The 17116-nt window shown below is 44.9% G+C and overlaps 1 protein-coding gene across 1 annotated transcript in view; it reads left to right on the top strand.

Moving 5' to 3' along the window:
• LOC121449304 overlaps nucleotides 1–17116 on the top strand; it is a 173897-nt gene that overhangs the window by 31034 nt on the left and 125747 nt on the right. Inside the window, exons 9-11 of the mRNA XM_041653616.1 lie at nucleotides 2685–2831; nucleotides 5848–5949; nucleotides 11369–11530. Coding sequence (XP_041509550.1) covers nucleotides 2685–2831; nucleotides 5848–5949; nucleotides 11369–11530 — 411 coding nt within the window. The remainder of the gene's footprint in view (nucleotides 1–2684; nucleotides 2832–5847; nucleotides 5950–11368; nucleotides 11531–17116) is intronic.

Raw genomic sequence — 17116 nt, 5'->3', positions numbered from 1 at the left:
GGCCATTGAGGGAAACTAAGGAAGGAACTTGGGTAGGGCAGGAATCATGGCCTGATGCAGAGGCCATGGAAGGGTGCTGCTCACTGACTTGCTCCTTGTCGCTTGCTCATCCTGCCTTCTTACAGAACCCAGGACCACCAGTCCAGGAATGGCACCAGTCACAGCAGGCTGGGCCCTTCCCCATCAATTGTTGTCAGCAGGATGCAGTGAAATCCATCCTGGACTAGACCACTCCATGGGCAGACAGAAAGGTTTATTGGCGGTAATGCCACCCATGCAGTCTCTGGGCGTGGGGGTTGCATAGAGAACAGCAAACTGGCACAGAAGCCTTGACAGATTTTTAAGGAGATAGTTGGCAGCCCGGGGTGGGGGTGGGGTGCGGGCCAGAACAGTCTGGGAGCTAGCATGGGAACTTTGATCCCTTGCAGGCTTGCCTGAGTTAATCAGGAGTCGGATGCTTCAGTGGCAGAGACAATTGTCTGTAGGAGGCTGATAAGAGACAAACAGAAACTTTTGCTTTATAAGGTCCCTGAAGAATGCTGAGCTTAGGTGGCAATCCTTCCGTCTACCCAGTCAGAGTCCAGCCTGAGCTGAGCCGAGACCGTCAGCATCAGCGCCACTGCCACTGGGGGCCCCACTTTGGACCTAACGATCACTAATTAGGAAAGTGCCCACCAGCTTGCCTACAGCCAGATCTTATGGAGGCTTTTTCTCCATAGAGGCTCCCTCCTCTCGAAAGACTAGTGTGAGTCAACGTGACATAAAACTGGCCAACACACCCAGGCTGGTTCCAATACTCACAGCCCTCTTGCCTCAGCCTCCCAAGCAAGTACTGGGATTATAGGTGTGTACTATCCAGAACTTTTGCCCTCTTTATGTAATCACTGAGAAAAGAATCTGAGGCCCTGAACAGCCCAACAAAGCAGCCTTGTCCCCAAAGAACAGCTTATGTCCTTTCGTGGCAACGATGGTTCTGAGTTTTGATTTTCTTAGAACATTAGCTGTTCTCCTAGGATGACCAGTGCATGCATGTTTGTGTGTGTGTGTGTGTTTGTGTGTGCACATGTGCATGCCTGCATGCATGCTTAGGTCTTTCTTTTTTTTTTTTTTTTGATACTTTAATGCCTTGAGACAGGGTCAGTCAACTGCAGCCTATAGCCCACCACCTGTTTTTCCAAAATAGAACTCTATAGCATCCAGCTGTCTCGGTCCATTCCAACTGCTCAAACAACAGGTCACAAACTGAATGGCTTAAACCAACAGTTTCTTACTGTCCCAATGGTTGAGACTGTCACAGCCAAAGCCGATTTGGCGCCTGGGGTAGGCTCACTTTCTGGTTCATAGATGTTACTTTTGTGTGTGTGTGTGTGTGTGTGTGTGTGTGTGTGTGTGCCTTCCCTAGTAGAAGGGCAAAGGTCTCTCAAGGCCTAATCCTAGTCATAAGAATGAATTACCACCTCCCCAAGCAACTAGGGCAAGTCTCCTAGTTCCTTCACCTCGGGGGTTAAGATTTCAGCACACTCATTTTGTGGAAACACAAATACTCAAATGCTAGCAACTGATCCCCTGCCTCTTTATGTGGTATCTGTGGCTACTCTCATCCCACAGTGGCAAACTTGAATAGCTGTGGTCTGCAAAAGCTGAGATCCCAGCTATCTGACAGCCCAGCCCTGGCCTCGTGTCTCTTGGTAGACCCTGCCACAGTGAATGTGACCAAGATGGCGCTGGGCAGCGTGTCTACCTGTCACACATGGAATGGAATTAGTGCAGTGAGAAACTAAAGTCCCCACTGATTTAACTTTAACCAACTTACGATGAAATGTTGATAAACAATGACACATTGGCTAGAGGCAACAGTGTGGTGTCTCCTGCCCTCAGAAGTGCAAGCATCAACTAGCAGAATCCTCAGCTCTGAAACTCACAGACATGCAGACTTTTTAGTTGAGGCTTTGGTGCCCAGCAAGGTAGGTAGATCCTTCACATATGCATGTATGTATGCATGTACATGTGGTTAAATTCACATGACATGACAGTTACTATCTTACTCCTGGTAGGTGACATTGAGAAGTTTCACTAACTGTCATGTGCACTGTGGTCCTCAGCAAGTCTCCCCTTCTCTTCCCTCTCCCCCAGTCTCCTCTCCCTCCTCTCTCCACTCTCCTTTCTCCTCTTCCTCCCTCCCTTTCTCTTTTTAATTTTTATTGACATTTAAGAGGACAAGCTATACCTCTCAGTAGTTGCCTGAGAAGGGAGAAAGAGAAAAGAAAGAAAATGCCATAATGTTGAGTTAGGCACAGAGGTCAGTTATGTGGCAGACAAGCACCTAGAGGTGGGGAAGACTGTTTACAGAGAGCGGAGCCTAAAGAATTGGGTAAAGCATGCTTAAAATAGACAATGAACAAAGAAAACGGCCAGGTGGTAGTAGCACACGCCTTTAATCCCAGCTCTCAGGAGGCAGAGGCAGGTGGATCTCTGTGAGTTCGAGGCCACCCTGATCTACAAGAGCTAGTTCCAGGACAAGCACCAAAGCTAAACAAAGAAACCCTGTCTCAAAAATCCAAAGGGGGGAGGAGGAGAAAGAAAGAAGATGAAAGTTTCATTTTTCAGAGCAATTTGGAAAAGCAGGCACCTTCCTCTGTAAGCAGCTATACTAAGAACCCACCCCTCTTCTTAACCCTGTCCAGGTTTCTCAGCACTTCCAGAGCATCTTCACCGAGCAGCAAAGGATGCGGTCATTCCAAGACTACGAGGCCTGGAGAGTTAGAGTGCAGAATGTGTCAGGCCCTGCTGCTACCCTGAAAAAGAGAGCCACCTGGACTCCCTTTGTGAAGGTAGGAGGCTACCGGGACCGCTGCCTGCCGGTGATGCCAGCAATGCCAAAACCTTCTCTCCAACTGAGCAGGAACCCTGACACCACCAGGTCCCTCTCCTTAGTACCCAGAGCAAATTGACCTCTAGGACCTAGAGGACAGGCTGCCTGTCCTCAACAGAGACAACTCAACAAACTTCATCCTGTGCACTGGGAACCCCCGCTCTTCCTACCTTAGCTCTTTGTTGAAGGTAGTAAGTCACATCACCATCTGAGCTAGAAGTTCCCCCAACACCAAACACCCATGCCGTAGATCTGAATGTTTTTCTTCTTTTGTTTACATTTTCCGAGCCTGTTTGTTTTAGAAGGCAGAATTTACTTGTAGCACAGACTGACCTTGTTCACTATACTATGTAGCCAAGGATGACCTTGAACTCCTGGCTTTGCTGGTTCAGCTCCCTTGGTGATGGGGATACAGGTGTGTGCCACTATTCTTAGCTAAAGATCTCCTCAAAACACACACACACACACACATGCATACACGTGTGCATGCACAGACATACAAACACAAACACACACACACTATTTTTGAGAGATGCTCTTATGCTGTAGCTGGTTCAAACTGGTCTTGCACTCATGGCAATCTTCCTGCCTTGACCTCTTAAGTGCTGGGGCTTGCAGGTCACTATGCCAGATTCCCTTTTCGGATTTAATGACTTCATATCTGTGACAAGAACAAAGTCTGATACTCAGAAATATAATTGATTTGTGTAAAGCCACCACTTTAGTTTAAAACTATTACTAGACATTTGCCACATCGGGCTCTCGGGGCTGAAGATGCAGGCTTCCCAAACAAGGCCGAAGCACCAGGGTTAACCCAACAGCAGTAGTTGGTGAGAAGGTACAACCACATCTCAATAGCCAAGCAGTCTGTATTCTAGAAAGAACCAGAAACACTCAGTTAGCAGATCTAGACATTGAGTTAGGTTCCTGAGAGCCTGTGGTCAAAGCATCACTTGGTACAGAGCCCTGCCAGCTCCGTGGCTCATGTTTGTAATCCAGCACTCGGGAGGTTGAGGTAGGAACACTGCCCCCAGCTCACGAACAGCCTGGGCTACACATTGTGTTCCAACCCAGCTTGGGAGACGGTAGTTTCAGCTAGAGAGTGAGACCATATTTTGCAAAAAGAAGAAGATGATGAAGAAAGATAAAAAGAAAGAGAAAAAAAACACACCAAAATCAAGCCCTGTTTTAATGTATTTTTTGTTTAAAGATGCCCTGATTAATGCATATCATTGATTCATAAGCATTGAACTTCACTATTAGAAGTACTCAAACTCCATGTAATGATGTTTATCTAACATGTCTTCTCCAGAAACTGTCGCAGCTTTCTAGTGCAGGACTGAAAACATAGCCAGCACTTTAGAATTCTCTTTAGGGCCAGTTTCACCAACAAAAAGCACAATGAACATGGCTCTAAACAAAGCACAGAAGGGGCACTTGTCTCCAGTGTCCTTAAGGTAGAATATTATCTTACTCAGTCTTGGCTGGGAATGTGCCCACTATCCCCAACTCTGTAAAAGTCTATCAATGACCATGATTGACACTGAGGTCACAAATACATTTTAATGAGTGGGCAACACTGAAAATGTAGAATCCATGTTTGATAAGGCTTGACGGTTGTATGAATGGAAGGAATCTCTTTTTAAAGATTAAATATATGTAATTTAGTGTGTGTGTGTGTGTGTGTGTGTGTGTATGCTTGCGCACGCGGGTATGCACGCACGCACCTGCCTGAGTGTATGTATCACAAGCCTGCAGGTATCACTTTACACCAGAAGAGGGCACCAGATCCCCTGGAATTTGAGCTATAGGTAGTTGTACACTGCCAGATGTGTGTGCTGGGTACCAGAATTGGAAAGGAAGGTCTGATGGGATTTGTTGCCATTGCTATCTGTTCAAACTGCTTTGATGAAGTACAATGAAGCCTGTAGCTGTAAGCAAAGTGATTTTGCTTTTCACATTTCTGGAGGCTGAGCAGGTCTGCCTGCCAGCACAGCGGGGAATCTGGCAAGGACTCTCTTCTAGGGAACAGACTGCTGACTTTTTGCCTTTCCTTTACATGGTGGGAGAGGCACGCAGCAGCCTCAGGCCTCTTATGAGGGGCTGATCTTATTCACGAGGGCTCCGCTGCTATGAACTTATCCCCTCTAAAGTCACACTTGCCTATAGCATCATGTTGTAGGGTGGGTTTCAATGTGAATCTCGGAGAGACAGAGCCCACCTGGAAAGGTGGGCTGAAAGGAACCAAAGATTGTTCTCCATCTGGGGATTGAACTCAGGCAGTCAGTGTAGGTGGAGCAGACCCTGTATCTTAGAATTAACCCCCAAACATAGATAATATGGAGGTACTTGGGCAGAACAATCAGGAGTGCCCACTAAAACATGGCATTGTCATCTACAGTGCTTATGTTTGGGAATTGCACAGCTGAGTTACAAAAAAAAAAAACAAAAAAAAAAAAAACAAAACCCAAACCCTGGTTTTAGGTAAGTTTATCATTTTATGAACAGTTGCATTCCTAGATGTTCTTGACCGCAGACCATGTTCATACCTATTTGGGCTGAGATATGAATTTGAAAATTACCAGCATATTGATGATGTGATTTATAGCTACAGAGTTAAGTTTAGAGATACGGTTTCTGGATAGGAAAGATGAAGTCTTTAATATGGAGTCCTTGGGTCTCTGGTAGCTTCTCCCTCTGTTCATGACGATGTCCCCAGTGATGGCGGCTCTCGGCTCCTTCCTGCTTGTGTGCTTCACAGTAGAGTCTACCTGGAACTCCCGTGTGGCCTAGACCAAGTGCCAGCAGGAACTGCAGGCTCCCTTCACAGCTCAGTGTTGGCCCGGGCAGACCCTTCCCAAGGCCTCACATGCCCCAGCAAACCTGCAAGCAGGGACACAGATCTCCTTTGGCAGGTCCTCAGGTCTTTCTCTGTGTGGCTTCTAGTGAGACACATGAACATATCTATCCACTAGGTCAAGCCGAAATGTGACCCTTGGCAGAAGAAGATGTTAACCAGACTCAAAGAGCGGAGGAGAATAGATGAACTAATGCAAGTCCAGTCAAAGATTTTGAAGGTGAGAAAATAACCATAGGCAGGTAAGAGGCTTGCTAAACACCATCCTCAAAAACTGTGGGGTTTTCTTTCTCTCTAAGAAAAAAACAAACAAAAAATAAAGAACAACAACAAAAAATGGCATGGGTTCACTCTGAAAGCTTTATTTTTAAGCTTTCTTTAAAAAAATTAATTTGCTTTTTATGTATGAATGTTTTGCCTGCACGGTATCTATATGCCATAAGTGTGCCTAGTGCCGTGGAGGCCAGAAGAGGTTGCTGGGTCCCCTAAGACAGGAGTTGTCGGCAGCTGTGAGCATCTGTGAGGTGCTGAGAATGGAACCTGGGTCCCCTAAAAGAGCAGGCGAGCTCTTGTTCTCGGAGTCAACTCTTTGAACTCTTTGTTAGAACTTTCTAATCTAAGCAGCAAACTAAAAATTCAGCTAGCTTTCAAGGAGAGAATAAAAATTGTCAATTCCCCGAGTTTGGTAGTTCATGCACACCTTTCATCCCAGAAATCTGCAAAGGCAGAGGGGTCTCTGTGACTTCAAGGCCATCCTGGTCTGCATGGAGTCCCAGATGAGCCAGGGTAACAGCAAAATCCTGTCTTAAAAAGGAAACAAAAGAAAACTGTCAAAGAGTTGGTTTTGCTTCAATGCTGAGCTGTGTATGGTGTTCATCTAACTGTGTAGCCTGCTTCAACTTGAACTTCCTCATCTTCGACACAAGAATATTGGGTGAAAACCATTTTCTGCCTTAGTTACTTAAGTGCACAGTTCATTAGCGCTAAGTATGTTCACATTGTTGGGCAATAAATTTCCAGAACATTCATGTCTTGCGGCAATGATGCTCTGCCCGAATTGAACAATCCCCCAGCATCCCCTCCTCCCAGCTCCCCTGCAACAACCACCCTACTTCCCCTTTCTGTGAATTTTGATACCTCAGATGAGCGCAATCCTGCACGACTTAGCCTCTCTGTGACTGGCCTACTCAGGCAACACAATGTCTTTGAGGGGCAGCCATACTGGAAAGTTTGTTAGAAATTTCTTCCCTTTCAAGGCCAAATAGCAATCCCTTGGGAGTATTACGAAGGTCTAGTCATCCACCTGTCGAGGAATATCATGGATACTGTGGACATTGCTATGAACACTGTGTACACATATCTGAGGTCTTGTTTTCCATTCTTTTTGGTGTATACCCAGAAATAAACTAGCTGAACCATATATTAATTCTTTTTAGTCTTTGGTGTTTATGGTGGCAGCTACCCTTCTTCTATAGAAACAACAGCAGACAGCACCACTCTGGAGAGGCTGAGAATATTCCCACCAACCTTTTGGTTCAAGGCCTTAGTCCTGAGGCTAAATTCTTATTTAGTAACTAGGTTGTGTTGTTAAATTGGAAGAGCTCTTTCTGCTCTCTATTTTGCTTGTCAGGTACTTTATATATTCTATTTCCTTTATCAGATCTATGACTAGAAAGTGTTTTCTCCCATTCTATAGGCTCCTTTCTGGTTCTGTTTATATATCCTTTGAGTCAGAAAAGCTTTCTTTAGTTTTGTGGTGTGGCATTTTTCACTTTTTACCCCCGTCCCTGACTTTTGATGTCAAAAAAAAAAAATAAAACAACAACAACCAACAACCACCCAACCCAAACACCCAACAGTCAAATGAACTAACCCAGGGATGGAGCCATGGTGCAGTAGTTAGAGCTGTGTTGTTCTTGCTGTGAGCCCGATTCTTTCCCAGGCCCTACGTGGTGGCTCACACCATCTGTGACTCCAGTTCCAGGGCACCTGATGCCCTCTTCTGACCTCCAGAGGCACCAACCACATGTGTGGTACACGTACATACATGTAGGTAAAACACTCAATATATTAACTAAAATAAATCTAAAACAATTTTTGATATTTATTTTTACATTATGTGCATGGGTGTTGGGTCCCCTGGAACTGGAGTTACAGACAGTTGTGAGTTGTTGTGTGGGTTCTGGGAATTGAACTCAGGACCTCTGGAAGAGCAGTCAGTGCTCTTAATTGCTGAGCCATCTCTCCAGCTCCCCTAAAAAACTTTTAACTCACAAAAAATTGCCAAGTCCTTTATTACGAAGCTTTTCTGCTTCCTTCTGAGAGATTTGAACTTTTAGGGCTTAACTTCATGTCTTTAAATCAACGTTTACATACAAGAATGAAACTTCTCTGTTCTTCATTTGGCTATTTGGTTTTCCAGCACCATTAATGCAGACAGTATGTTTCCATTTGGTGGTCTCGGTATCCTTGACCACGGATGTGGGGTTTATCTCTGAGCTCAGTTGACCTGTAGCCTCTCCTTACGCCACACCGGACTATTTTGACCACTATTTATTTTCAATACTTTCTAAACTCAGGGAGTGTGAGTCCTCCAGCCTCATTCTTTTTCCAAATTGTTTGGCTCTTGGGGGCTCCTTGAGATTCCACATTAATTTTATGATGAAGTTTTTTCTATACTTACAACATGCTTCTGGGGTGACAGGATTGGAATAAACGGCCTTTAGAATTCTTTGAGATATTAAAATGATGCAGTAGCATGTGTATAGTTGGTGGTCGGTTCTGGGATCATTATTTGATTTGTCACCTCCAGAAGAGAAGGGATGTTTATTCAGCTTCTGCACGCTGGGCGTCTTACAGCAATCTAGGAAGAGATATTGTTAGTATTGGGGTCAGGTTGACACGCACTGCTCTGCGGACGGCAGGGGAATAAGCTCAGGTCTGTGACCTTAGGAAGCCTCTGCTGCCTCCTTCTCCGTCTCCTGCCTCTTCCTAACAGGACAAATTTGCCCCCAGAGCTGGCAGGCGGGGGGGGGGGGGTTCTCATTCACTGGTGTAACCCCTTGTGAGGATGCTCTCTGATATTGTTCTGGAGGCTGCCTCTGAATTTTAAATAAGCTGGCATGTATATCTGAATTTATATGGTGTCAAGTGGATGCATGGATCTTGGGCATTCATAACATTTGAGTTTAATTAATTTTTTCTGCTATAAAATTTATTCAAAGAACTTTTAGTGTGTTTTGGAATAAATTATAAATTCTAAAATCATTAATACACCTGAAAACATAATCATTAGTTTCAACACATAGATTTATAAATATTTTATTTCTGCAAGGTCATCAAGATACCATTTAATTGGGCTGGTCTTTACTTAAATGGCCTTTTACCTTAGTATTCCAAGTAAAAAATTCACTCCATGCAAAAAAAAAAAAATGGACCTTAAGTCCCCAAAGGAAGACAAAAAGTAGCTAAAAAAAATTGACAGGAAAGGAAATTAGTAACTTAGAAAAAATGGCAAGAAAGGGGGGGAAAACAAGAGTCAGTTTTTCAACACCAAGAGCATTAGGTGCTGATTGTCTTTTAGTCTCAGTTGAAAATACTTAAGTTAATCTTAACACTCTCCAGACCTTATGACCCGCATGACCTTATTTCTAATTTCATATAAAAGTTCCATGGGCTATATGCCATGTGACGAAATAATCAGACAAGTAAACATGTGCTTTAAGTATCCAAACAAGAAAAGAGGATTTTTTTAAAAAAATAGGATTTTAAAAATGTATATTTCTCAAAAGTTAAAAATATGAACACAGAGAAAACCCTCTGAGGTGCTTACTTTGCCTCTCTAACTCCTGAAATATCTTAAAAGTCTGAATGATACTTAAGGTTTATGTTACATGTTGCAGACATAGCCAAGTGAGGAGTGAATGCTTCTAATGGGTGAGGCCCTGGCTTGATCTACCAGCAACACCCCCCCGCCAAAGGATTTATAATAGCTGAACTGTCCTTTTAATGTATTTTTAATGGCAGAAGGGTAATTTCTCCCTAGAAAATAGTACTATATAGACTTGTTAAAAATCTTCAAAGCGTGAGTTATAGAACAAAATTAGAGAGTTTTCCTTCAAATGGTTTGTTTTGTTCTGAATGATTCACTAAAGGCAATTTCAGCCAAACTAGTAAATTTAACTAACTTCAAAGAAATGTTGAAAGATTCCTTAAATTTCTCTGTATAAATACCTATTTTAAAAATTAGAAACAGTTCAAGTTTGGGAATTAATGTGAAATCAAGTTTCAGTATATTTACTGAACATTACAATGGAAAAGGCATCAAGGTAATTCATATTTGAAGGCAGATATGAAATACTTAAACCATAAATAACTTTAGTTGTGTTTGTGATTCGTTTTAAGATTTATTTATTCATTATGTACACAGTGTTCTGTCTGCATGTATGCTTGCAGGCCAGAAGAGGGTGCCAGTTCTCATTAAAGATGGTTGTAGCCGGGCGATGGTGGCGCACGCCTTTAATCTCAGAACTCAGGAGGCAGAGGCAGGAGGATCTCTGTGAGTTCGAGACCAGCCTGGTCTACAGAGCTAGTTCCAGGACAGGCTCCAAAGCCACAGAGAAACCCTGTCGCGAAAAACCAAAGGAAAAAAAAAATGGTTGTAAGCCATGATGTGGTTACTGGGAATTGAACTCAGGACCTCTGGAAGAGCAGTCAGTGCCCTTAATCTCTGAGCCATCTTTCCAGCCTGTGTTTGTGATTCTTAATCATTACCAAGGGCATGTGTCATTTGAGTTTAATAAATTTTTAACACGGGGTCTCGTGTGTTCTAGTCTGGCCTCAGGCTCACTTATGTAGCTAAGGACGGCCTTGAACTTCTGATCCTCTGGCACCCAGTTCTCAAGTGCTGGGATTACAGGTGTACCACCCGTGGCAGGTTCATGCCATGAGGAGATAGAAGCTACAATTGCATGCTAGCCAAGCACTCTGTCAGCTGAGTTAGGCCTCAGCCCTGGTTTTGAGAGAAAGAAGTCTCACTTAAGGCTCCTTCCAGATTCTTGAGAAGGAACCCAGGTGCCAACGAGATGGGTCAGTAGGTAGAGGCCCTCTCTTTCAAGCCTGACAACTTGAGTTTGATTCCCTGCACCCATGTGATGGAGAGAGAACAGACTCTAGTGTTGTCCTCTGACCTGCACATACATGCTGTGACAGCCATACACACACAGAGAGACATATACACACAGCCACACAACACATACAAATAAATAAATAACCCAGGTGGTGGTGGTGCACACCTTTAATCCCTTGTACTTTAATCCCTTATACTTGGGAGGCAAAGGCAGGAGGATCACTATGAGTTCGAGGCCAACCTGGTCTACAGAGCAAGTGCCAGGACAGGTAGGGCTACACAGAGAAACCATGTCTCAAAAAACCAAAATAGGTAGATAGATGATAGATAGATAGATAGATAGATAGATAGATAGATAGATAGATAGATGATAGATGGATGATAGATGGATAGCTAGCTAGCTAGCTAACTAGATAGATAGATAGATAGATAGATAGATGCATTTTTTAAAACCGAAACAAGGTGACCTTCTTGCGTCTATTAACCGTCTCTTCTCCCTGCTCTGCTTAAGATTTCTGACCCTGTGAAGGCTGTGCAGGTGCTCCAGGATCACGCTGCAAGGACAGTGACTATGGATCCACATCGCTCCTCTTTCATGACTTCTCAGCCTTTGCATCCATGCAGCTATGATCACATCTGGCAGAGTATTTATAACAACATCGACCTCTACCAGGTAGGACAGGAGCGAACGGTCTGTTTGCCTTTCCCCACCTTTGGCTCTATCCATCACCTTTAGGACTTCACCCTCGATGTCAAAGCTCTATTATCTATGCAGGCTAATTACCATAATCAGAAGGAGGGGCGTGCAGCTATGTGCTGTACACCTTCATTCTGCCTGCCATAGGCCCCCGCAGATCCACGCCGGCAAGGCTGCAGGCCCTGTGCTGGCAAGAGCTGAGTGCCCAGCCGATGGACCCTTTGTGTGCTGTTAGTGGGACTGCATCGCAGCAGGGGCTGCTAGGGGAAACACCCCCCAAATAAGAAGAGAATGAATATAAACAGTGGAAAGGGGCCAGCACACGGGTGGTGCAGAGGAGATCGCATATGTGGGCGAGAAAGGACAGCAAAGAGAAGCCACTCTTTTGATGCAGAGGGAAAGAGAGGTTGTAAATGCCCACAGACCCCGGACTAAAGAGTACGGTGTCCTGTAAGCAGAGTGATACACGCAGAGGAGGATTTTAGGAGGATTCGCGTGGCAGCAGCATGCGAGTTAAGCTGAAGAGGGAAGAGATCAAATTCACAAAGTCAGTCAGGAGACTGTTGTCTGAGAAGGACGTGAAGCTGAGCCCTGAGAGGAACTTCCTACACAGCCTTAGTGGCCATTGTCTTGACCTTGGTGCCATGTGCTTTTGAAACTAGAATTTGCTAGTATCTGTTTGTGGTGTATTAGCTAACGTAGGACGGGGAGACCCAACTGTGTTCATAGTCTAACAGGAAGGAAGGACATGGGAAATAGGTGAGCTTGGGGGAACAGGAGGGAAGGGCATGAAGAAACAGGGCAGAGGGGTGATCCTGAGGAAGAGAACATGGTGTCACACCCCGGGAAGCAAGGAAGAGGTTTTATATGAGTGAAAGGTTAGGATGCAGGCACAGTGTCTGGTCCTGGCTCTGGGAGAGAGGCAGATGTCAGGTGAGAGGACCCGTGAGGAGCTCAGTGGCGACACCTGCAGGACCGTCAAGGAGAGCCACGTAGCTAACAGGCCCTAGAGCTCCTTCAAATAGCCGGATTGCTTGAACTTCTGAAGTGAACTGTGGAGCCATGGAAAGGTGTAGAAATCAAAGGTGTGAGGAAGTTGAGGATGCTGATGAGCATCCTGGGCCATCACTCCAGGCTGGAGAAAGTGGGACCTGAAGGATTGCAGTGGGCTTCAGAGCGTCTGGAAGCAAACACAAATACAGCACTTGTGCACACACATACGCTTCTCTTGTCTTATGTCATTTTCAGTCTGCTGAATGCAGATCTAGAGAACCCAAAGAGAAACGCGTTGACCACATAGGTCAGCAGTAGAAGTGGCATATCAGCGCAGGCCACCTGGGCTCCCAGATTCCCTGTGGCACACCCAACTGTCAGTATGCTCTCTCCTCGGCTGGCGTCTTGCCAGTGCTGAGGGCTCACGTTACCCTGTGGTATATATGTCACTGTCAAGAGGAATGTATATTAACAAGGGGACATTAAAAGTATGCAAGTCTTCTGCTTCCTCACCCAAATGGACAGGAGAGAGGGAGATGGAGAAAGCAAAAGACACAAGGCATTCGCCCCGGGTACCTCTGAGCCTCGGCTTTTGTGGTGCTGAACCGTTTGCCCCAGAGGACAATTAATTAATCACCTTCTACCTTAGATTTCAATTACCAACATCCCTGGGTGTGGTGACATGGTCCTGTAATCCCAGCACTTAGGAAGTGGAGGCAGGAAGATCAGAAGATCTGGGTCATTCTCTGCTACAGAGCAAGTTCAAAACTGATCGGGGCCACATGAGATCCTGTCTAAAAGAAAAAAGAAGAAAGAAAGGAAAAAAGAAAAAGAAAACCTTAAGCCTGTAATCACAAATGTGTTCTCTCACTGGCTGAGAAAGCAGAGAGAGTTAAAGTCTCAGGGACCTAATGAGTTAAAGGAGGCCAATAAGAACAAGAGAGGGACAGGGGGACAGGGTGGAGTTAGATGTTTGAAAATGCGCAGAAGCAGTGAGGTCCAGGCGCCACTGGCCAGCAGGGGACCAGGGTGAGGAGTGCTGGTGGCCCTTATGGCCAGAGGAATTTACCTCTGTGGGACCATGTGGTAGCAAGCAGAGGGCTTGCGGTGACTTGTCTAGGTGTCAGGCAGCAGAAAGCCTAAGTTAAGGCGATTGTATGGGAAGCCATGTTGGAAATGGACGAGGGAAGACTCCCAGACTCCCGCTTGCCTTTGCTGGACCAGAGCAGAGGGAAAACTGACACTTCTACCTGAGCTCTGCTCCTCCCCTGGCAGGGGGGATGGGAACTCAGGTGGGATTGGTGTGGTCTTCTCTCATTAAAACTGCCTTGAAGGCAGTCAAAATAAGGGGAAGGGAGAAGCCAGGTGGTGTGGCTCCCACCTATAATCCCAGCACTAGGGAGACTGAAGACTGCAGCAGGAGGTTTACCAAGAATTCCGGGGCAACCTGGGGTACATAGTGAGTTCCAGGGGAGCCAGGGGTACAGAGTGAGATACTGTCTTAAGAGAAATGAGGGGAGGGAGGAAGAGAGAGGGAGGGAGGAGGAAGGGAGGAAGGAAACTACTCCTGGCTATTTGCTGATTTATGAACGTTATTCTTGGAACTGACCAAAGACAGACAAATATGACCACTGTATTTTCAAGTTGATTTATGGTTGATAGATCATAAAGAGGCTTAGAATACTCATAAATGTTCAGATTCCAGGGTTGGAGCTTGAGACAGATAACACACACATCACATTACCTGCTTGTTCCCTCCTCTCCTCCTCCCTTCCCCTCCCTCCTCCCCTCCTTCCCTCCCTCCATCCTCCCCTCCCTCCCTCTCTCCCTCCTGCCTTTCTCCCTTCAACAGTTTTCTCCCATGCCTAGAATTGCACTGGGCTCCAGGAATGGGTCCTACCCAGTCCTTGCCCCCGGGAGGCATCCTATTGAAAATGAATTAGATAAGGACATACAAGTGTTTCTCTGACATGTGAGCACCATGAAGAGAACTATGGGGGGACACACTCTGGTAGAAACTGCCTGGAAAAGAGCTTTCAGGGCAGGGTTGGAAGACAGCACTGTTTAGGAAAAGAAATTCTGAGTCAACAACCAACATTTTTTCTGAATTTTCCCATGAGTCAGAATTTGTATCCTCTGCAAGTATGTCTGTCTATACAGATTCAGGGCCCTCTTGGGCTCACAGTACTGGTCTGAATGTTGAGTAGCAGTCTGGCAGGCTCAGGATTGGTATACAGAGGCATCTGGGAGGTGCTGGAATGTGGGCGTGAATCCAAGGCTTGGGTGCAGTTTTGCAAGCATGTAACTGTCAAGCTCCCTTTAGCGTCTGTGTGTGGGTCAGCACTCCGGCTCTGAAGCTGGTAAGTGGCAGCTAAGAGCCACCAAGTATCTTTCTCAAGGGCGCTGGGCAGGAGGCGGATGAGCTGGGCGCCTTGACGGCTCTGAGAGAAGCAATCCTTAGTTCACTGTAGTGGATCCTCAGAGGGAGCTTTCGTCAGTAAAGCTTTCCTTAGGGTTTCCACTTTTTTTTTTTTTTTTTTTTTTTTTTTTTTTTTTTTTTTTTTTTTTAGGGTTTCCACTTTTGAATAAAAGGATTTTATTTTATAGTTCAAGGCTTATAGAAAAGTTGCATAGGCTTCTCCTGCCACTGGTTTCTTACATTGTTACATTATTACAGCGCCTCTGTCAACCAAGGAACCGGTCCTGGCGATATTGTCAGCTGAGCTCGGTGCAGGCAGATTTCAGCCCTGTTGACTTTGTCTACTTCGTTAGCTTTGCAGCATTTGCCAGGTTTCCCTACTGGAGTCACTATTTCTTTCTTAAAAGAAAATTTTAGTGTTTTTGTTTGTTTTGGTTTTGGTTTTCATTTGAGACCAGGTCTCACTATGTAGCCCTGGTCGTCCTGGAACTCTCTACATAGACCAGGCTGACCTTGAATCCACAGAGATTCTCCTGTCTCTGCCTCCCGAGGGCTGGGAATAAAGGTGTGCACCACCATGCTCTGCAAAAAAAAAAAAAAAAAAAACAAAACAAAAAACAAAAACCCTCGTCCTTCTAGAACATTCAAACGTTTATAAGTGAAGAACTGGATTTCTTGTGACTGCCCAACCCCTATGCTCAGCCCTTATCTCTGTGATAAGTGTGGTGACTACTCCCATCTGTATGAATACATCTGTTAAAATACACACGGGAGAGCTTTATGTTTGGATTTTCTATTTAAATAACATGTCATTCCATGCGAATATCTTTCTATAACTTGATTTTTCTATGTGATAATATATCTGGGGAATCTGTCTCTACTGCTCTCTCTCTCTCTCTCTCTCTCTCTCTCTCTCTGGAGTGTGTGTGTGTGTGTGTGTGTGTGTGTGTGTGTGTGCACGCGCACGTGCATTTGCACACGTGCACGTTGGAGGCTAGAGGTCAATGCCAAGTGTCTCCCTTATATTTTGAGACAGGATCTCTCACTGAACCTGAAGCTCAATGATTGGCTAGGCCAACTGGCCTGCAAGTACCAGAGATCCTCCTGTCTCCACCTCCCCAATGCAGGGATTACAGGCATGTGTCACAGATTTTACATGGATACTGAGGACTGAACCTATGCTTTCAAGTTTGGACAGTAAGCCTGATTCTTTGTCCCAGCTGCCCCAAACTGAAGCAATCACACAGAAACCATATTAATTAAATCACTGCTTGGCTCATTAGCTCTAGCTTCTTACTGGCTGACTCTTACATATTAATTTTACCCATTTCTATTAATCTGTGTATCGCCACATGGCTGTGGCTTACTGGCTAAAGTTCTGGCGGGGATACATGGTGTCTCTCTGACTCCACCCTTCTTTCTCACAGCATTCAGTTTAGTTTTCCCAGCCTAGTTCTGTTCTTCCCTGCCATAGACTCAAAGTGATTCTTTATTCATTAACAAATAAAGGCAACACATAGACAGAAGGACCTCCCACACCATTTCCCCTTTCCTGTTTAAACAAAAAGGAAGGCTTTAACTTTAACATAGTAAAATTACATATAACAAAACAGTTATCAAGCAAGAATTACAGTTACAATATTTATATCTACTTTATATTTTATCATAACTAAGGAAAACTATAACTATAAATTCTTCAACTCCATCAAAGACTCCAGAAGGATATGATATTACCTAAGGAAACAGGAAGTACATTGTAAGCAACTTCCAAAACTCTAGAATTGACAGAAACATCTTGCTGCCTGGACAGTCATTCAAAGTTCATCTGTATTGTTGGAGCATACATCTTCGGCCTACAGGTCCATAATGTCCAGCAGACTTTTCCATGAAGCAGGAAATTTCAAAGACAGTTCCACCCATATTGGCAGTTTGCCAGTCACTTTCTTCTGTGTCCTGCAGAATATCTAGCAGATACGTTCACTTCTTTCATGAAGCAGGAACCCTGAAGGATTGTCTCACCTTTAGGCAAGTTCAGCAGTCATTTCTCTGTGAGTCCTGCATGTCAAGTTCACTAAGCAGTCTAGGTAAGAACAGTTTCTTGCCCAAATGGCTAAACAACTCCATAAGGAGACTCTTCAATGCCCATCTTC

The sequence above is a fragment of the Microtus oregoni genome, unplaced genomic scaffold (genome assembly GCF_018167655.1).
Source record: "Microtus oregoni isolate MIOR12 unplaced genomic scaffold, Mior012 000006F_ref0000085, whole genome shotgun sequence".
Classification (NCBI taxonomy): Eukaryota; Metazoa; Chordata; class Mammalia; order Rodentia; family Cricetidae; genus Microtus; species Microtus oregoni.
The sequence above is the reverse complement of the archived record's forward strand: the minus strand, read 5'-3'. Positions and strand labels throughout refer to the sequence as shown.